The following is a 21,437-nucleotide window of genomic DNA, read 5'->3' on the forward strand; positions in this document are numbered from 1 at the left end:
AAAAAGACAATATAGTATAAATGCAGCAGTGACTGCCAAGAATGGTGTGTAACAATCTGGGGAAACCCAGCCAGATGGGAAGGGTATAAATATATTATTATTATTATTATTATTATTATTATTATTATTATTATTATTATTATTATCTGTGTTGGTTGTCAGTGGCAAGTTTTTTGCCTTCAAGCAATACAGTGGTACCTTGGTTTGCATACATTTTGGATTACAAACCCGGAAGTGTGCGTCCCGGTTTGCAACCTTTTTTTTGGATTACAACCCATTTTGGGGGGGATTATGAACAAATTTTTTTTGGAGGCAAAAAAGCGCACCTTGGGTTATAACCTGTTTTGGTTTACAAACAGACCTCCAGAACGGATTATGGTTGTAAACCAAGGTACCACTGTACTAACAGTAATGGTAATACTGTAATACCTTCCACCTTGCCCCAGGCCACAAAAGGCTAAGGCGCTTTAGGCACAATTCTATACATCCCTACTCTAAAGTAAACCCCACTGAATTTAATTGGACTTCTATGTGAGTGTCATGTACAGGATGGAAGTGTTGTTATGACATTTGTTTGTTTAATTCCAATTTTGAATCGCTTCCTATAAAATATTTCTAAGTGCTTTCACATCATCAATAAAATAAATTAAACATCTTCATGAGCTATGCTTTGAAGGTTGGACAAAGTAGATTGGGAATGTAGTATCCATATAAAAAAATGGTAAATCCTATGGAATGTATAATTTGTGTCTGAGAAAACCAACATAGGATTGCTCTGCACATGTCCCTTTTGTTTTGCTTTTAAAAAATAAAAAAATAATAATGTTTGCCTTTGTATACAACCCAAAATGTGTCTAAAGGTTCAGCTTTAGTATCAACTGATGCAAATTAGAAAAAAATAATAATTAAGAAACAAAACAAATCCAAGTCTTTTGTGATTTCAACCTAGGCATGGCAGTGTTTGTTAATGAATAGCTTCTGAAACCCACGGTCAGCAGCAAATAGTATTAGTAAATACTGTAAATAGTTTTGATATTCTGATAAACAGGGGCCAGCAGGTTGGCCACAAGGGGGCAGTGGAGATTACCCAATGAACCACAGGCAATGACCATCTTCTGGGGCCTCCCTCAGTGGCCATGAATCAGAAAGTGAAGTGCTTGTCTTAACGAAACTTGCAAAGAAGAAAATATCCAGCTTTCCTACAGTGAAAGGGAAGCTGCACCTGAGATCAGGAGTGCAAAAGCGTGTTGTAGGCAAGCATCCTTCCAAGGACTCAGGGTCACTGTTTAGTGCACACTAATGTTGTGATTAGCTCCCCAGTGTCTGATAAGTTTTACCTAGTGTCTGAAACTTTCCGGGTTGAACTGTTGACCTGAACGTTCCCTATGAATCCCGCAAGCATTTCTTTCTACTTAGCAAGAGCATAACGTATAAGAGAATGCGCAATGCCTTTACTTTCTGTAATTTCTCTCAGTTTCAATGCAACCTGAAATAGATTCCCTTCCTGAAAGGTAGTAAAGGATGGTAAGATGAACCCCAGCTGAGTATATTCCCTGTGGAAAACCTAGGTGATTTATTCCAAGGCCCTTCAAAGCCTGAATTCACAGCAAGCCTTCTCTGTCTTTGTGGTTCATCTCATCTAATTTTTACTGTGTGTTTCAAGGCTTGAGACAAAATGCTTCAGTGAGTCAGAAGATTAAAGCATAGAAGTTTAACTAGCAGGGAGTTCAAGAAGCTACTGAGCCATGGCAGACCAGACAGTTTTGTGATTGACAGGCAAATAAGTGTCTGCGCGTTTGATTTGGTCTCCATACCCTTCAGCCTTTACAGAGATCTGAAATGTAATGTCCCACAAGACATGAGCCTCAAGTGGACACTGAAAAGATCCACAAGTACCAACAGGCTGTGGCTAATCATTATTTTTCTCCAAAAGGGACTTTGGTTTCCCCCTTCATTAATAGCCATGTAATTCTACTAAATGAGAGTCTTAAAATAGTTTATTCTGAATTAATAGTCTAATAATGGCACCATTGTAGGTCATGGCCCAGGGGTAGGGGACCTCTGGCCATAGGCCAAATTAGGGCCAGCGTGGCTCCCATTTTGACCCATGAGGCCATTCCCCCCAAAGCACGGCCACATTCCCCACACCTTACATTGTATGTGATGCCAGGGGTGAGAAAGGTAAGACACAGATAGTTCCCTGTAACTTCACCTCACAGTACAATTCAAAGTGTTAATTTTAACTTTCAAAGTTCAACATGCCTGCACAGGAAGCTGTATGTGCATAAGAGGCCCTTCTCCAATAGCTGCTGTCATCTGAGATCAAGCAAGGAGCAACCAATAGGCAAGGCCTTTCTAGGCCCAGGGACACGGGTGGTTCTGTGGGTTAAACCACAGAGCCTAGGACTTGCCGATCAAAAGGTTGGCGGTTCGAATCCCCGTGATGGGGTGAGCTCCCGCTGTTCGGTCCCAGCTCCTGCTAACCTAGCAGTCTGAAAGCACATCAATATGCAAGTAGATAAATAGGTACCGCTCTGGCGGGAAGGTAAATGGCATTTCCGTGCACTGCTCTGGTTCGACAGAAGCAGCTTAGTAACACTGGCCACATGACCCGGAAGCTGTACGCCGGCTCCCTCGGCCAATAAAGCGAGATGAGCGCCGCAACCCCAGAGTCAGTTGCAACTGGACCTAATGGTCAGGGGTCCCTTTACCTTTTACCTTCTAGGCCCAATCCTTGAGTCCAAGGAGCCATAGGATATTAGGTAGGAAAACAGGTTTGCAAGCAGAGAAGACTGTCCTTCCACCCTTAGAGCCCATTCCTCCTCCACTGTCAGAGCCAGTGTTGGATTTACGTATAAGCTAAACAAGCTATAGCTTAGGGCCCCATTCTCTTGCCCCCACCAAAAAGAAAAAAAATTAAAGGAAAACAAACCTGGATGTACATTTCCAAAATATAAGATAAGTTCAACAATTACTTTGATAAAGTACATATTTTTCTATGTGCAAATGGCTTTAGATACCTATTAAGGTCACAAGTTACCATATAGCATATATTCAACACAAAAAACAGCGACAATTTGTTGTTGACAAAGGACAGCTGGACATATAAAGGGCCCCATTACCTTCAGAAGCTTAGAGCCTCATCAAACCTAAATCTGGCCCTGGTCAGAGCTCTAAAACAACACAAAAGTCACAGTAAAAAAAAGATAAAATAAATCATATACTGTATTTCCCTCCCCCTTGTTATAAAGCCAGCCTAATAGCTATAGTGCCAAAAAATGCATTTGCCATATTTATACAGCAACGTTAAAGGAATGGAATTTGATTTTACCATAAATACAAAGATGAAATACAAGGATACAAAAAAAGTGCAAGCTTAGAAAATGAAACTTTGTATGCAACCTGCACAATTTAGAAATTTCAGATTACATGCATTTGGAAGTGATGCAATACCTCAGTATTTCTGTGTAGCATTTAGCCCAGATTTTGTGACCAAATGGGGCTAGTTCCCTCATTCTGTCAACGCAAGGATTTCCATTTGCACATGCACAACAGAACGTCCCCCCTCTCTTCCTCATATGCATCTTGCCTAAATCTGCGCTTAGGGTTCCCCCAACTCTCTGGAACAGATTTGAAGAGGAACGTGGGCACACACCGTTGCACAACTGGAGATCCTTGCGCTGACAGAACAGGGGAGTTCGATATCGCATGAATTGGAAACCCCCCCACTCCCACCCGATATAGGTGTTTTATCAACTCCCATCCAAAATATCACTGAAAATACAGAGGAGCTTTCAACGATTCTCAAAAATTGCAGAAAGAAGATCAAATAGAAATTGGCTGTTTACCATCTAATTCCACGTGCTTTAAAATGTACATGCTGACATTCTGGGTAACATTGTCATGGTCTTGTGTCTCCATTTATATTGATGTAGTAGGAGTGAAGCTGTACCAAACGGGAAGGCTGACATTTTAGGTCCCACCAATGATTCTCCCTGCAGAGGTGTGTGTGATCACCCTGGGCTGTTGAGTAGCGGGCCTTCCATTTCTGTCACTACACCCACCTCCTTAGCCACATGATGTTGTGTCGATCTGGAGTAAATATCACATGTTATGGCAACAGCCTTAAAATATACCTGACAAATCACTTAATCATATTTCAAAATGTGGCATTATAAAAATAGTCTAGTGTTTTGTGGGTAGCAAGAGGTAGCTATTTATAGACGTTACGCTGTGTTCCTTCTAATTAAAAATCATCTTTCTCTAGCTGAAATCATGACATCAGGGCTAGGTAACCTGTATAGTTGGCTGTGACATGGGAGAAGGAAGCAACAAGACCATGCTTCCTCTTCCCACTTGATTTGCATCAACGTTTTGCCTTCCATTTCCCAGATCCCTTAGATCAGACATAGACAACGTGGTGCCCACCAGGTGTTATGGAACACAACTCCCATCATATATGACCCTCAACCATGCTGGCTAGGGCTGATGGGAGTTGTGGTCCACATTGTTGGACCTGTTCCACATCTGCTATTGGGTCCCCGGAGCACAGATTCACACAAAGTGGCAATCAATCTTGCAGGATTCAAAAGGATTTGAAATGCATATGCAGGACAAAGGCACAGCGCAATAAGCTCGCAATCTGCACACCCCAGTCAGGGTAAACCCACTTTTTATAGACTATACAAAAAAACAGTGTGTGAGACTTTACATTCTTATCCAATCAGGCTCTAACATTCCATGTTTCTCCTTTTGAAGGTTAACACTTCTTAATTGAGAGCCAGTGTGGTGTAGTGGTTAAGAGCGGTAGTCACGTAATCTGGGAAACTGGGTTTGTGTCTCCTCCACATTCAGCTGCTGGGTGACCTTGGGCCAGTCACACTTCTGTGAAGTTTCTCAGCCCCACTCACCTCACAGAGTGTTTGTTGTGGGGGAGGAAGGGAAAGGAGAATGTTAGCCGCTTTGAGATTCCTTAAAGGGAGTGAAAGGCGGGATATCAAATCCAAACTCTTCTTCTCTTCTTCTTCTTCTAAATGGGACTTAGAATGCAGTGTGTGTTGGAAGGCAACTTTGTTGTGTTTTAAGAGGCTAATGTGTAGTAGCCTGGCATTCCGTCCTCCTGCACTGTGGAACAGAGGATGACACTGCAGTGGTAACTGTCCTCTAGCTCCTGGCTTGTCACTTTAGAGCCAAACTGGAAGTTTTGAATGAGTTCTCTGAAAAAGTATGATGAGTCATGGGAGGGAACTTTCTGCCAACTATGCACCTTTCTTCATGCAGGCAACGGGCCCTGAGTTATCCCTGCTCTGGTTCTTTTCTGTTGCACAGAAAAAAATCAAGCAGGAGACAGCATGGATTCAGCTGAGGGCACATCGTAGAGACTGCATGTGGTGAATAAGCCCCATCCTTGGTTGTTACCTGTTTCCCAACCAACAGGAAATGGTGAACCAGCAGGAGACTATTCTTCCTTTGCATGCCTAACACTAGAGCTCGTCCTCCAAAATGATCCTATTTACTAGCGACGTGTGGTCTTTCTTTCTTTCTTTCTTTCTTTCTTTCTTTCTTTCTTTCTCCTGAATCCTCCCTAAATCCTGTTGCTGAAAACTTTACTACAAAAATGGTTAGGGCTCAGTAACTTCTTTTTAAAAAAATGATATGCTGAAAAACACAAAAGAAGCCTGTCCTATCAGTAAATCAACAAATATATGGTAGAGCCATGCACGAAGACAGGAGTGCCTGGCGTGCTCTGGTTCATGGGGTCATAAAGAGTCGGACATGACTAAATGACTAAACAACAACAACAGAGCCATGCACAATTTGAAGCAAAGCCTGCCCGAGGGCTTTGATTTAGTTTACCAGCAACCACCATGGAATTGGCTTGTTCACTTCACTTGCTTTCTCCCCCACTATGAGGAGCTACACTCCCATAGAACAAGTGTGCCTCTTTTCATTTGGCAGATGTCCGAGGACATACTGTTAGAGCTTTTCTCACCCTCCATACTCCCCAGAAGCCATGCCTAAATAAAGGCACAATTAGAGGGTGCCAGAAAACTGCAACGGCTGCCACAGACCATTTCCAGGTGCAAGAGTGATCAGCATGTTAGGGAGTTTTTCCTAAGGGCAAAAGCTGTTTGACAGAGGAACTGACTGCAGCAGGAAGAGATGGTAGGCCCTCATTTGCTGGATGGCATTGAAACAGGCTGGATGCTCAGCTGCCAGAGATGCTGTAGTTCAGGAGTGGGGAACCCATGGTCCTCAAAGCATTGTTGGACTCCAACTCACATCAGCCTCAGCCAGCATGGCCAGTGGATAGAAACGGTGGGAGTTGTAGTCCAACAACTTCTGGAGGACCACTGGTTTCCTATCCCTGCTGTGGCTGAATCCTGTATTGCAAGTCCTGCACTGAGAGGGGGGTGAATCAAATGAGTCCCTCTCAACTCTATGACTGGGAAGAAGCAGGTCACCTCCCACCCTTGTCAAATCATGCATTTCGTTTGATGAGGTGTCCATCTGAGGTGCCTGTGTACAATTGTGATACTTGCCACCAACTGCGCACCAATAAACAAAGATGCATGCTTCCTGAATTGCCAAGCTATTAAGTCAAAACATCAGAACTCCTGCTAATTCACCCCAAGAAGATGCTCAGGCATCAGATGGATTTGTGGCAGGAACCTACGGGTCAGGAATGGTGCTAACAAGGAACTGGGCAAGGTGCAAGCAATGAAGGGTGATTATCGCTTGTTAACTTCTTGTTCTTTGACTCTAGCTCTCTTGCTTGAACTGTTCAGCTAAAGGGAAATGTAATGCCCTGAAGGTCCAGGACTGTTGCCTCTGCATCTGATGCTTCTCTGTGTTTTCTGTCTACATCTTGTGTGTTTCTGTACCTGCCTTGCCGGTGAATTACCGAGCGCTGATTTATTCCCTCATCATACCTAATCCCTCTGATTGTCTGAGAATACATCTTGGGGAAATCCAGGTTTAGGAACCCAGCTCATCACCAAACATCCAAATAGTGGTGTGGGGAGGGCAGAGTTTGAAGCAGAGAAGTGGCAGGCAGAAGGAGGGATACTCAAATCTTCATCCTGTTCACCACCCAGCTGGATTCAGCACTGTCACTAGAGCCTCAGGTGGCCTTGGTGGTTAGCAATGCCCTTTTCCAGCTGGTCTGCCAGCTGTGGCCCCTTTTGGATAGGAATGGCTTGGCCACTGTACTCCATGCTCTGGTAACTTCCAGACTGGATTATTGCTATGTGGAGCTGCCCTTCAAGATGACATAGAAACTTCAATTAGTCCAAAATGCAGCAGCCAGATTACTGGCTGGGGTTCTATTTAGATCCCATATAACTCATTTTAAACAGAGGTGTGCTGGCTGCCAGTTTGTTTCTGGGACCCATTCAAGACGCTCACATTAGTGTTTAAAGCCCTGAATGATTCAAGCCGAAAATACCCGGAAGCTCACTTCCTTCCCTACAGACCCTCTTGAGGGCCCTCTGGGTAGTTCCACTGTAGCTATAAAAGCTTCAACTGGCAGAAATTCTCCCTTTGATGTATATGGATCCTGCACCTTCAAAGGGGATCTTGTATCTTTAAGGATCATGTGGAAAGGAGAACGCTGCTCATGTGCAGCTTCTCTCATTTCTTGCTCCTGGTGCTTTTCTGTCTCTCACAGTGCTTTCAGAGAGCAAGAGCTGTTTCTGTAAACAGAATCTGCTTCTCTTTGTGAGGGAGAGACACTAGGCAGATCAGAAGTGTTCTGCCCAAACGCCATCAAAAACTGGTCGTCCCGCTTTGATGCTTTCCTTAGGCATAACATAATCAGTGTACCTCAACACAAATCCTCACTCACCTTTCTGACATCTGATTTCCATGCAATCAGCAGGAGGATATGGAGAGGAAAGGTTGCCTTTCCACCTTTCAAATATCCGCAGAACAAAAGCTCACACTAGGCCAGTCCTGATTGCTTTTCTGAGTCAGCGGCACTGACTGATTGAGGCCTAGGCATTTCAATCCTTCAGAAAACAGCATTTTGCTATCCAGGCCCATTACAGTGGTACCTCAGGTTCAAACTTAATTTGTTCCAGAAGTCCGTTCTTAACCTGAAGCGCTCTTAACCCAAGGCGCGCATTCCCTACATAGGCCTCCCCTGGCCCCGGAAGCGGATTGCGTTCGTATCCTGGGGCAAAGTTCGCAACCCAGAACATCTACTTCTGGGTTTGTGGAGTTCGTAACCTGAAGTGTTTGTAAGCAGGACTGTTCATAACCCAAGGCACCACTGTACACTGGATTAGCTACCAGCCAGCACTGCCTACTCCATTGGACCTTTCAAGCACTAATGTAAGGTACCACTAGGGTCAAACAAGGCCCAGCTGACTTGCTCTCTACAACACCAAGCTAGCACACAACCTAAAGGAGCCACTGGTCCAACCTTTTCTGTGCTGGAGCACTACCCATACATTGGCCAGAGATGGTAAAGTAGTAGTAACAACAGCAGCAGCAGCAGCAACAGCAACAACAACACTTTTATTACTTATACGCCGCCCATCTGGCTGGGTTTCCCCAGCCACTCGGGGGTTCATCAGTTCAGCCAGCCCAGGTGACCCGAGGAGCTAGCTCTATATTGTGGTTGCTCCAAACCTGGTTCCTTGTGACATGTCCCACTGAAGAGCCGTACAGATCCCCTTCATTCAGAGGGGAATACCAGAACCAGAGCCTCCATCTACAGCTTGTCTTGGAGGTTGACCAAGATCTGACACTAGGTCAAGAAGAACCTTGTGCCACATGAGAGCACCCAATGTTTGAGACGGTCATCACTGCCTCTCCTCCAGTGACCCTACCTGCAGACATCAGACAAGTGCCATAAGGGGAGAGAGTCATTTCTATCGTACTCTGGCAACAGAACTCCACCCCAAAAAGAGATCCACATATCACCTTCATTGTTAACTTTTGAGCATCAGGCAAACTGTTCACTTGCATATTTTCCTCTTTGGTGGGAATTTCATTTGTTGCAGTGTTCTCACTCTGCCTTTATTAGTGTTTTAAATCATCGAATCATAGAGCTGTAGAGCTGGAATGTAGGAATCCTGACCACATCCGTCCCTAGGTGGGTTCGAACCACCAAACCTCCAGTTAACAGCCAGATGCACTGACCCATTGTGCCACTGGGGGCTCCTCATGTTACATTAAATGTTTTCCGGGCTGCTTTTAAATTATGGTAGTGGGAATTTTTTAAAAAATAACATTTAATTAAAAATGTTATTGGTTATTTTATGATGTTTTAATATTATGTGACTAGCCACTATGGATTCTGTTCTTAGGAGAAATGGAGCATATGCACCGTTTTAAAGCGAATAGATACATATACCCCAGTGGGAAGGTGCTGCTTAGTTGCACAGCTCCCATTTATTGCCTCTGTCCTGAATTGTGCCTCCGTCCTTCCCTTCCTAATATCAGGCTGAGGCTTCAGTCCCCACTTCAGTGGCTGCCAGGTCCTCTTAAAGAGCTGACATTTCCAATCCTGACATTTTCCACAGCTCCATCTGGGAATTAATGGCCGGATATTAACTGCGATGGGGCTGTTTATCATAATTAGTCTCATGAAGCTATTGAGCATTCAGCTTTCCCTTTTTCTTTTTTTCTTTTTGCCTTAAATTTATCAGCTCTGAAGAAATAAATGCAGAATCTAGCAGAAGAGATGGCTGGTTTATTTATTGATTTATTTATTTTGATCTGTCAGGTTTCATATTTAAAGTTTGCCAAAACTGAGCATCTCTTCCTAGAGATGATGCCAAGGTTGACCTGACTTGGGCACGTAATTGGAATTACTGGAGCCATTTGGTATTTTGCACAGACATTTATAATTCTGACATTTTCTGTAATTCAGACCTCTCCCAATGCAAACTAAATACAGTTGTGACTGACAGGGATTTATCAAACACTGCAAATATTATAGTGCTGTTTCACCTTTAGGTGTGTAGAAAGAAAAACTAGATCAAATGCAGATCCCCACATGGAAACTTTAGGATTCCTATTTATTTTATTACCATAATATTTATTGGGTAGAATTCACTGTAGTGCTAAGCAGGGAGCTACGAGCATGAGGAACAAGGTGTAATCATGCAACAAGACTTTCCCTCCCTTTCCTCTCCCCATAAATCAGTGTGGTGTAGTGGTTAAGAGCGGTAGTCTCGTAATCTGGTGAGCCGGGTTCGCTTCCCCGCTCCTCCACATGCAGCTGCTGGGTGACCTTGGGCTAGTCATACTTTTTGAAGTCTCTCAGCCCCACTCACCTCACAGAGTGTTTGTTGTGGGGGAGGAAGGGAAAGGAGAATGTTAGCCGCTTTGAGACTTCTTAGGGAAGTGATAAAGCAGGATATCAAATCCAAACTCCTCCTCCTCCTCCTCCTCCTCTTCTTCTTCTTCTTCTTCTTCTTCTTTGGTTTCCTTCAACCCTTCAGAGCAGCCCACTGTCTTTCAAGATAGATGGATGTCAGCAACAATTCAGAGCAGTTTTAGGGGGCATGAGGGGGGAACGGTGCACAGGTGGGCCTAATTCCACACAAGCAACAACTTAGTTGAAACCCACCCAACCCAATGTGTTTATATACTGCTTTTTGTCACCAAGTCTGTATTTTTATTTTATTTTTTAAAAAGAAAAATATTTACTTACCTGAACTTGGAGATATTGTTTCTTATCTGCATGTTGAAATGTAGAACAAGGGAGCTCCCACTACTGATGAAAATCAAATATTTGTTTGTTTGTTCGACTGCATTTTGTATTTCCAAACTGCAGCATAGGAGGAACGCCCCCCCCTACAAAAGAGAACTCAAATAATAAAAAGCAATGAAACATTAAAATGAAAAGCATATTAAATACAAAAAAGCAAAATATGTGTACACATTAAAAGAAAAGGGAAAAGAAACATTAAAAGGAAAGGGGGGGAACTTATAAATTTATTTCCTACTACAATGATGATTATTCGTGTGATAATAAACCCAGACACAGTCATGCTTAGAATAGACCTATTGAAATCAATGGGACTTAAATGATCCCTTTCTTTTAGTAACTCTAAGCATGACTAAGCCTCAGTCCAACCTAATGGGTTGTATTCCACTATGTCATACTCAGAATAGACCCACTGAAATTCATGAACCTAAGCTAGTCATGTCGACTAACTTTGATGGGCAGCCACATGAAAATGGTGGGCAAAGCCAGAGACAAAACTGGGTGGAGCAAATATGCCTTTTACAGTAGATTACCTCGTACATACTCTCACACAGCCCATCTTCCACCCAACCTAGGGAGAGTCTGGAGGGCCAATAGGAAAGGTCTGAAGGGCCACATGGGGCTCCTGAGACTAAGGTTTCTCTCCCCCTGCACCCCGCAAGATAGGTTTGCAAACCGGGAAGCAAACAAGTTGCAGAAGGACACTTGAGTTGCTCTGATGTGCTGCTAATATAGCCTTAAAAATATATCTGTATCCATAGACTTATTTTATTTGAGTTCTGCTGGCCCCTAAAGTTGTTCAGAAGCCTCCTTCTCCTTGCTGCTTCAGTCCTTCCCCCATGCAGAGCTCTGCTGGTGTCCTCCTGCTTTCATTCTCCACGATTCTGTTCCACCCTTGTTTTTCTAGCCCAATCGGAGATTATCCAAAGCTCTCCATCCAGATGTTTACTAGGTAAACATAAAAGATTTTGTGTTTACATATTACCTATTAACATTCCTCTGCTGATGTGAAGGTAGTAATTATGGAGCCAGATGGGGACGTGCACACAGTCTTTGACACCAAGCCTGCACACTGCTGGGTGGCATTTTTTAACGAGATGCCAACCACCAGCAGGAAGATCAGGAAAGCTGACTGCAATTAAAAACTGAATTTCTAAATCTACCGCATGGCTTATTCCAGGTGAAGACTAAGTGTTTGGGGCTGCAGCATTTGGCATAATGTACATGGGATGCGCTCCAAGCTAATGTGCTCAAACCTGAAATTCCCCCTTGTTACAACATGGTGGCAATAATACAATAATTATATGCCATCACCTGTGCGGATAATGCAAAGGCGCTGTGCCCATTCCTAATTCACATGACAACATTCCAGGCAGGGACTGTGATGTCTGCAATCCTCTTACTACATGGATGACCCTGACTTTGTGTGGATGGTCTTAAAACCAACACTGCCTGTTCCAAGGGGCTGATGGCGTAGAATTGCCCCATGTGCTTCAGAACTGTCCATAGGGTAAATAAATATTATTACAACCCATGTGACTTAGCTACGTAGATGCATTTTGAGTGGCTACCACATAATAAAGTGCAACATTTTAGTTGGATCTAACCCCCTAAATGCCAGTAAGGATATTTTTTCTGTGACACGGGGGAACTTCATCTTGCCTACCAGGAGGGGCCGGTGGCATGAGGCAGTGCTTTATATTAAAAAATCTGATAGAAGTTAATTAAATGATCAACAGTAACAGGAGACCTCCGGGTATAGGGTGGTATATAAATTTGATAAATAATAATAAAAATGAATAAACAGCATTAAATGGAGACAAGCAGAGCAGATAACACTAATCTGAACAAAACTGCCATTGCGGACATACAGTTGGGCAATTTCTTACTCACCAGGCCCATTGGCAGACCAGCTCTGCATTACGAAGATGTCTGCAAATGTGACGTGAAGGCTGGCAACATCAACCCCACCATGTGGGAATCCCTTGCAAACTGCAGCGCCTGAAGACAGACCGTAGCAGTGACCAGAGGAGGAATGATTGCTGGGAGGAGCACAGAAAGAAGAAACACCTTGGTACACCTGCAACAGCACCATGGTATGCCTTCGTCTGCCCCACTGCAATAAAGCATCTCTCTCCTGTATTGGTCTCTATAGCCACAACAGGCGCTGTAACCTTCCAAAGGCGCACTCCTCCATTGTCTCCCAATACAGACACAGATGCCAACCAATGGTTTCCGTATGGTGTGTCACAGTGGCCTCCAGGTGAGCCCTAAAGTACCAAGGTATCTTGTCCCCTACAGTAGGGATACAGCTTTATGTACATACCTGCCTGTGTTTACCCATTGCAAGTGTAAGTAGCTGGAGGCTGCAATCTAAGGTTGCTGGTACAATAAGTAGATACTCCATATTTAAAAGAATGAGTCCCTTAATGCAGGGCCATCCTCAAAGAATTCTGAGTCAGCATAGAAGCCACCCATTTGCCCCACTCCTTTTAAAAAGCCACTCACCCATTGTCCATTGTTAACAGCTTGGCAACCCACCCTCAGGTACTCCACTGGATGGCAACTGGCCCATCATGTGGCTGTTAGTACATCATCTCTGAGCTCCGCAGCTATCAAATGTTTCTTCTTTCAGAACACAGCAGCTGCATGATTTCCTTGACTTTTAAAAATCTGACCTCCACTTGTAAAGGTAAAACTTTTGAAAGGGGCTACATATGAAAGAAGAAATTATTTTCTCTGCACCCACCAGCCCAGCCAATGGCTTTTAAAATATGCCTTGTTGGTCTCCCATATGCAAATAAGAAATGGGAATGGTAAAAGATTCACAGCTCATTGGCTGCTGCCTGTCTGTGTCAAGGCTTATAGTCATAATGGGTGGTCTGGCTGTACTTAGGGATTTAGAGTTGTTCTGCTCTGCAATTCACACTTCTGGCGCAATGGCCTAAATATCTTGGTTTCATCAAATGGCCAGCAACCAAAACCAGAACATCAGCCCTCTTCTTTATATGTGAAACCACCTCATACTATGTGCTGAGGCCCATGTTGAGTAGCACTGGGATTGCATTTCTTCCAGTTTTTTTGGGACTGCTTCTCCACCAGGATTTGTTCCAGGCCCTATAACAACCCAAAGTGGTTCTCAACCAACTAATCCCTGTCTCAGGTACTGGCACCATCTTGAAACCAGTTCTTGGTAGCAACCAGATGGACTAGAGACCCCTGTGAGCATCATTTGGGAACAAAAGGGTTAGGAAGATACAGGATACGGGAATCTCTCAGTGGTGTGGAACCAGTAGCCCTCCGGATGTTGTTGGACTCCACCTCCCATCAGTCCTAGCCAGCGTGAGAGGGAAGCTGTAATCCAGCAACACCTAAAGGGCCCCTGGTTCCCTACCCTTACTGTAAGTCATTGAAGTGTTCCAGGGCAACAGATACACCACCTTTCATAGAACATAAAAGTCTGTCTTATACTATTTGTCCACCTAGCTCAGTATTGTCTGCTCAGACTGGCTACAGCCGTCTAGGGTTTCAGGAAGGAGTCTTTCCCACTGCCTGCTTCCCATTTTAATTTTTAAATGGAGACGCTGGGGATTGACACTGGACATTTGGCATGCCAAGCAGGTGCTCTGCCACTGAGTTACGCTCTCCCCCCTCTCTTAAGCTCAAGGCCAGGGGAAGGTTGACTATTCAAGAGGTAGCAAAGAAGGAAAACATTATTCCTAAGTACCTGATCTGGGGAACATTATTCCTAAGTACCTGTGAGGACAAGGCACTAAACAATCAATTGAGATCTGAAGAAGAGGGATAGGATTAGGCAGTGCTTTTTTCGAGGGGGGGGGAACATATACCCCTAAACATTTTGTGAATCTAAGTTTGGCCTCATTGATGGGCAGTATTTCAATATGAGTAGGAAAATGAGAGTACCCCAAAGTGATTATGGACATGGCCATGTAGTTCAGAACTGCAACATGAGACTACAGGTTTTTTGTTTGTTTTTTAAAGTCCTCCAGGTTTCCAATGTATTATATAACAATGGGTTTCAGGACAGCAGAGTATCTGTGAGGATATATTTGGCCTAATGGTGGTGTGTCCTGGAGCTCCACATCATCAGTATTCTAACTCCCACGAGGCTGACTCCCATGAGTATTCTAGCTCCCAACATCTCATTGCCAATTGGAGGCTCTCTCTTCTTCCCTAGAAATGACTGGTTGGTGAGTCTTGGAGGAGTCCTTTTTTCTGGAGATTCTTGAACCTGCCAATGGATTATGGATACCAAAAAGGAACCGGATAGCAGTGGAATAGATGACATAAGCTTGAGTTCTACCTCTTTGGGATGTTACACAATTCAGGGTAAGTTTACTGCAGAATATAGAAATACACAGTCTATTTCCCTCCCTTATCTTCCCTTGACAAATGACTGGATTTATGTCTTGAATGTAGATGTTCAGCTCCGTATCGTATCGAATCGATAGCCCTTCATCGTAGCAAAACAAAGCTGAAACAGAACCCAATGAGTTTCTAGCAGGACTAAGAAATTTCCATAACTGAACATGTCCAGAATAGTGCCTTCATATGCTCTTCAACCAGGAGCACTGCTGGAAACAGGAGGTTCAACATCAACCCCCAAATTCTCTGTGCTTGTCTTACATGACCAATTGGACAGCTCTACCTCTTGTTGCCCTTCTTGTTTCTGATCAGGATCTAACACACCAACTTGGTTTTACCTCCCCTTCCTTACAGGCTTAAAACAGCTCTATGAGGCCCACCAGCTCTGTGATGCCACCCTGATGGCCGAAGGGAGGGTTTTCTCCTGTCACAGGTGAGTTTCTGGATTTTGCTGGTCTCCAGCCTGCAAGTGAATATTGGCCTGATGAAGCAGCTCGTGTTATCCATAGCCAGCAAAGCAGATGCTTTGCCTAGGGAGGTGAAATTGCCTAGGCAAGTGCAGAGTATGCACATCAGCACTGAGATGCTCCGGCTCTATGGGAGCAACACAGCCTCTGACACAAGAGTGTAATAATCTTTGTCACAATGCATCCTGCCAGATCACTGCCATTCCAAATAAGCCAATGGCTCAGGTTCTTGTGCTAGTCATATGCCTCTAAAAGCTTACATTTGCACTTCACGTCTGACAGGGGCTCATTTAATGGGGTGGGAATGAGGGAAGATTAGCAGAAATCCCATTCATGGAGAGGTTTATACAAATTAAGGTTTATCATTTAGATTTATAGAGATTTATGGAATTATGTAAGGTGTAGAGGAAGTGGATAGAAAATCTGTTCCCCTCCTCTAGAATTGTGGGAGTGTCAGTCTCCCAATTAAAGTGTTTGGCAGGAGATTCAGGACAGACAAAACAAAGTACTTTTTTTACACAACACACAACTGATTTATAGATTTCATTGTCATCCAGTCTAGTGAGGGTCACCATATTAAATTAAAACAGGATCGGGCAAATTCATGGAGGTTTCAATGGTCACTGGCCGTGATAACTAAATCAAACCTTCACCTTCAGAGACATTGAGTACCATTTGTTGCAGACAACCGGGAGAGAGCTATTTCCTTCACATCCAAAAATAAAAATAAAATAATATGGATTTCTGAAAGTATCTAAATGGGGGAAAGATTTGGTGTGTATTGGGGGAGGGGTTTGCTCTCCTGCAAGTTAAATTTTGTACACCAGGGTTCTAGAACTATTCTTGCCATGCTAATTATGCATATAGTTTTTGAAGGAAACTTTCCAAAATGTAATTGGCGCACCTGCAGTCTGAAGTGATACAGTCCATTCTGCTGCTTGTGCAGACTAGGCCTTACAGTGCCCAGGGCCGGATCACCCATAAGGCTAAGTGAGGTAACTGCTTCAGGCGGCAGGATCCACAGGGGCAGCAGATCTGGCCTCCAAGAAAGGGATCATTCACGGCTGCAGCTCGCTCCTTGGAGGCTAGATCTGCTGCCTCCCTGACAACCCCATGCCACCTCTGCAGTGGCCTTTATCCACACCCTGTTCTTGATGTACAACTTCACTTCACCCCTTCTTCCTGGGGGGGGGGGGTGTGGCAATTTTGTAGCTTGCCTCAGGTGGCAAAATGTCTTGAGCCGATCCGGCAGTGGCCGTCACATGGGCTGATGCTGGCCTGCTCACAGGCTGCTGACTCTTTTTTAAAGGGATGAAGGTTCTGTGTCTTTAACAGCTGGACTAGCAAACCTGCTACAGGAATGATAGCACAGAGAGCAAATCAACTGAGCGCAGCAGCAGTACATGGAAGAAGAGGAATATTCCCAAGTAAGGGATGACTGAGATAGTGAACATGCGTGTCCTTAGAATTATTGCATCCTGAGTGGCAGATATATATTCCTGTTTTGAAGGATCATGTAACCCCGGAAGCTTAGCATTTTTACACATAACATAAGGCTGACTTTTTGTTTTATTGACGTAGTCGCTTTGCTGCCTCTCTTTGTAGGGCACTGTTGGCCGCATTCAGCCCTTACTTCCGAGCCATGTTCACCAGGCCCTTTAGAGAATGCTGGGAAAGGCAAGTTGTGTTCGAAGACATGGCCTCTTCTGTTCTTCAAAGAATTCTAAATTATCTCTACACTGGAGAGTTGTTGCTTACACCAGAGACTGCTCAGGATCTCTTCACAGCTGCCAATAGGCTTGTCATCCGCCCACTGCAGGAGATTATTGGCAGGTAAATAGATCCTGTTTTGGAGCTGGGACTGGGGATCCTTGGGTCAGTGGGTGAAATCCTTAAGAGATACAGTATGGAGGCACAATCTAGAGTTGAGCTGAAATTTCTCAGAAGACATTTTTCTGATAATATATCTGAGGCTTTTCTTTTAGAAAACAAATTTTCACTAAATATTTCCCAACTTTCTTTGGGGGGAGGCAGCTATTATTTCTCCCCTGCCCCACAATGACCTGAATATAAACACAGATAATGCCCTTGAATGGCACTAGGTCTAAAGCATTGTTTGGGGTGGGAAATAGTGCCCAGTGCAGTTGCTGTTGCTGCTTCTTGCAGCGGCAAGCAGTGGCATTGGGGAGGAACCTAGCATCAGCGTCTGGGGAAATGTAAGTTGTTTGAGCTTATGTCAAAAGCGAGTTTGAGTTTTCATTCATTAAAATGACAGACATCTGTACCTTGACCTTTGCCTAGTTTGTCAAAGAAATCAAGGACTGTGTTCACTTGGGCCCCAGACAACACAGACGTATTGGCTGGCAAGCTAAACAAGAATGGAAAATTTACTGGTTCACACAGTGCTGTCGTAATTCTGGGGGGTTCACAGAGGATATCAATCTCCAAAAATTCCACCACATTACCCATTAACCAAAATGAAATTAATTTAAAGACAATAATTGGTGAACTCCAGCTGTCCCACAGCAGTTTACTAACAGCTAAGCGCCTTGTTGTAATGTTCAACTGGGCCCTCAGCAGCAAGTAAACTGCTATGGGACAGTTGGAGTTCCACAATTACTGCCTTTAAATTAATTTCACTTTGTAACTGAGGGAATTTTCCTGGAGGAAAGAGAGATCAGGAAAAATGAAAGATGGGATGCATGCAGATCCTTCCTATTGCCTATACTCCTAACTTCACACTGACACAAGTGCTATTTAACATGGAAGGGCTTGTTTGTAGCTCATAATTACTATTGCAAATCACATATATTTTGACTGCACCATTCCTCCATATCCACAACTCAATCCATCTGGCTATCCCATTTTGTTCCATTCATTCAGGTGTCTAACAATTCCCTTACTGTGGCTTGTTTCAGCTTTCTTCCTCCAAAGTCCTGACCTGCTACCTTCCAATGCATTTCCCCCATCCTTTAAAGTGACCCCTTTCCTCCTGAGCCTGGAGAAAAGATGCAACAAACAATTCTAGCTCCACTTAAAGCATCTTGCTTTTGAGCAGGTTGCCAGAAAAATATAAAAAATGTACATTTTTCAGACACCTTGGCAAACTTTATTTTAACCGGCATGTGTTGGTCTCTGGCGGTGGGATAACAGGTCAGAATGCCAGTGGGCATGCCAGTCCCTTTGCTGCTGAGCGCGAAAAGCTGTCTCTTTCACCATCTGGAGAGTGAAATTCCCCTGCAGTTCCCCACTGATCCATATTTAATTTCTTTCTCTCACCAGATTCCTTGCTGACAGCATTTCTATGGACAGCTGCCTGGGGATTTATGCTTTGGCATATGCTCACAACCACCAAGCGTTGCTTCGTGTGGCCACACGCCACATCACCATTAACTTTGAACCTCTTTCTCAACACGAGGCCTTTCCAGGCTTAGATCCCAGCACGGTGATCAGCATTGTCTCCTCAGACAAACTCCTGGTGTCTTCTGAGCTGATCGTCTACCACGCTGTGCAGCGCTGGGTGAGGTCTCAACCAGCCGAGCATCTCTCACTGATCAAGAAGCTGCTGAAACAAGTCCGCCTCCCGCTTCTTACTTCCGAAGAGATCACGGTAGTCCAGAAGGACATAATTGAAGAATATGGACATGCTCACCTGCAGTGGGAGCAGCTCGATGGAGAAGGGAGGTTGCGGAAGAGCGGGGGTCTCAGGCACGGCATGTACGACGACTGGATTGTGAGCTTGGGCCTTTTTGTAAGCAACATGCAGGGAGGCGTAGTTGAACGTCTGAAAACTCACTTCCTGGGATTCAGCCTGCAGACAGAAAGCTGGGAGGAGATACCACCTCTGATGTATCTAGATTCCTCTGGCTTCTTGTCTGTGGGGCACAAGCTCTATGTCTCTGGGGGACAAAGGCTTAATGGCTCCGTCTTAGGCAATCTGCACGAGTTTGATGCTCTTACCGGCCAGTGGATGCAGCTGCCATCCATGTCCACGCCTCGGCGAGAACATGGCTTCCTAGCATGTAAGCAGAAGCTGTATGCTTTGGGGGGTCGGAGTGGCCGAAGTGTGCTTGATTCTGCAGAAAGCTTTGACCTAGTGCAGAAGTCCTGGTCTCCCATTGCCAACCTGCCATTTGCAGTCAGTCATTTTGCCTCTGCCACATTGAAAAACAAGCTCTACCTGATTGGAGGGTTCTCTCACACAAGGGCAAGCGGCCTTGCTCACAGGGGCATTCTGATTTATGAAACAGCTTCCGATGTGTGGAATCAGGTGCCTCTGGCTTTTCAGTGCTACAAATCCACAGCTGTGACCATGGACAATGGGATCTTCGTCATTGGCGGGCTTGTTGAGGAGAGCAGCCGGCGCGAGACACCCGGCACGGTAATCAGGGCCCTGATCTCTGGCACCCACAAGTGTTTCTTCCTCAGCAAGGATGGCACTGTAAGCTACGACGTCGCCATCCCAGAACTTCCTATCCTGGTCTTGCCACCTTGTGCGGTGCAGTGGCAGAGAAGAATCCACGTGCTGGTGGGGAATACAATATACCAGTGGAAGCCCGGAGAGCCCAGCTGGACCAGGAGTCGAAAAACTGCTCCCAACACAAGAGTAACATTCTTAACTGTAGTTAACGGAGTAACACTGAGGGTCCCAAAGAAAAATCTGCAGCCCCTTTTACGAGAAGCCTCTGCAGCCTTGACAGCGGTTTGGGTGGCTGATAATTAGCAGCCAGTTGACACTTTCCCAAACCTAGCTACCTTGGCTTCACCTAAATGCAGGATTCCATCAGGCATCTTAAGCTTCTCCCTTTAATATCGACAGTACTGATGTCTTCAGGAACAGAATACAGTCACATGGGTTCCTCCTCATTGCACTTGAGAAAGGGTGCCTATGGCTCAGCCAAGGGGGCCTGGCTGCTGAATAAACTCCATTCCAGCCTCCAACTTATCATAGAATTGTTCTGAGTACCATACGGTATGAGGGAAAAGATCAGAAGCTTCTAGGTCAGGGGTCAGCAAACTTTTTCAGCAGGGGGCCGGTTCACTGTCCCTCAGACCTTGTGGGGGGCCGGACTATATTTTGAAAAAAAATATGAACGAATTCCTATGCCCCACAAATAACCCAGAGATGCATTTTAAATAACAGCACACATTCTACTCAGGTAAAAACATCAGGCAGGCCCCACAAATAACCCAGAGATTCATTTTAAATAAAAGGGCACATTCTACTCATGTAAAAACACGCTGATTCTCAGAACGTCCATGGGCCAGATTGAGGAGGCGATTGGGCCGGATCCGGCCCCTGGGCCTTAGTTTGCCTACCCATGTTCTAGGTCTACCTCCACTGTCAAAGGCATTAGGCCTCTGCATCCTAGTTTCTGGGAATCACAGGAGGGGGAAATGCTGCTGCACTTGAACCCAGCCCGCAGGCTTCCCAGGGGCTTTAGGGCGGCCATTGTGAGAACAGGTTGCTGGACTAGAAGGGGGCCATTGGACTGGGTGGGAAAAAAGGAAGATTTTCTGTCTTTGGCTCAAAGCAAAAGTCCCCTTATTTCCTTCAGATTTCAAAGCCATGTTCAACTCTGGGCTGTACTGCAAGGAGGAACTGGAAGAGAAATAGGGGCACACTTTAACTCTTAATCAAATAATTAAGATTGGTTGGTTGCCTAACTCAAGGCAATCTCTAGTAGAGATGTAAAGGCCCGGGAGTAGGGGTGTGGGGGAGCAAAGCCAAAATAATGAAGAAGAAAAAACCCTGAAACACCCCCCCCAAAGTTATTTTGGTTTGCCCCGCCCCAACCTTCAGGTCTTTAGTCAACTTACAATCAAGTTTAAACACATAAAAAATTGTGAAAAACAAAGGC

The 21,437-nt window shown here is 44.6% G+C and overlaps 1 protein-coding gene and 2 long non-coding RNA genes across 8 annotated transcripts; 1 reads left to right on the forward strand and 2 right to left on the reverse strand.

The window, feature by feature from the left end:
* Positions 1–3,820: 3,820 nt before the first annotated feature.
* LOC310700043 lies at positions 3,821–12,756 on the reverse strand. 2 transcript variants are annotated; one of them, XR_014522386.1, is made up of 3 exons: positions 12,617–12,756; positions 5,419–11,671; positions 3,821–4,092 (listed from the first exon to the last, which is right to left on the reverse strand). It is a non-coding gene; the product is annotated as an uncharacterized lncRNA (long non-coding RNA). The 2 variants fall into 2 exon arrangements; XR_014522387.1 differs by lacking the exon at positions 3,821–4,092 and having other exon boundaries at positions 5,035–8,834; positions 10,667–11,671.
* Positions 12,737–20,517, forward strand: LOC310700041 (kelch repeat and BTB domain-containing protein 12-like). Of its 5 annotated transcripts, none has more exons than XM_083488829.1 (5): positions 12,737–12,819; positions 14,922–15,073; positions 15,464–15,542; positions 17,182–17,409; positions 18,859–20,517. In XM_083488829.1, exons 2-5 carry the CDS (start codon positions 14,989–14,991, stop codon positions 20,297–20,299), a joined length of 1,833 nt encoding a protein of 610 aa, XP_083344955.1. In that variant the 5' UTR covers positions 12,737–12,819; positions 14,922–14,988; the 3' UTR covers positions 20,300–20,517. The 5 variants fall into 5 exon arrangements, with proteins under 5 accessions (XP_083344955.1, XP_083344953.1, XP_083344954.1 ...); XM_083488827.1 differs by lacking the exon at positions 12,737–12,819 and adding an exon at positions 13,298–13,415; XM_083488828.1 differs by lacking the exon at positions 12,737–12,819 and adding an exon at positions 13,551–13,944.
* LOC310700042 lies at positions 14,777–16,253 on the reverse strand. Its single transcript, XR_014522385.1, has 2 exons — positions 15,490–16,253; positions 14,777–14,975 (listed from the first exon to the last, which is right to left on the reverse strand). It is a non-coding gene; the product is annotated as an uncharacterized lncRNA (long non-coding RNA).
* Positions 20,518–21,437: the final 920 nt, after the last annotated feature.

This window comes from Podarcis liolepis (genome assembly GCF_965112155.1).
Source record: "Podarcis liolepis genome assembly, chromosome: 2".
Taxonomy (NCBI): Eukaryota; Metazoa; Chordata; class Lepidosauria; order Squamata; family Lacertidae; genus Podarcis; species Podarcis liolepis.

Coding starts and splice junctions, on each gene's coding strand:
- LOC310700041 (XM_083488829.1), top strand. CDS start 14,989: ATGGATACCAAAAAGGAACCGGATAGCAGTGGAATAGATGACATAAGC. Junction 15,074..15,463: donor GGGATGTTACACAATTCAGG/GTAAGTTTACTG, acceptor CCTTCCTTACAG/GCTTAAAACAGCTCTATGAG. Junction 17,410..18,858: donor CTGCAGGAGATTATTGGCAG/GTAAATAGATCC, acceptor TTCTCTCACCAG/ATTCCTTGCTGACAGCATTT.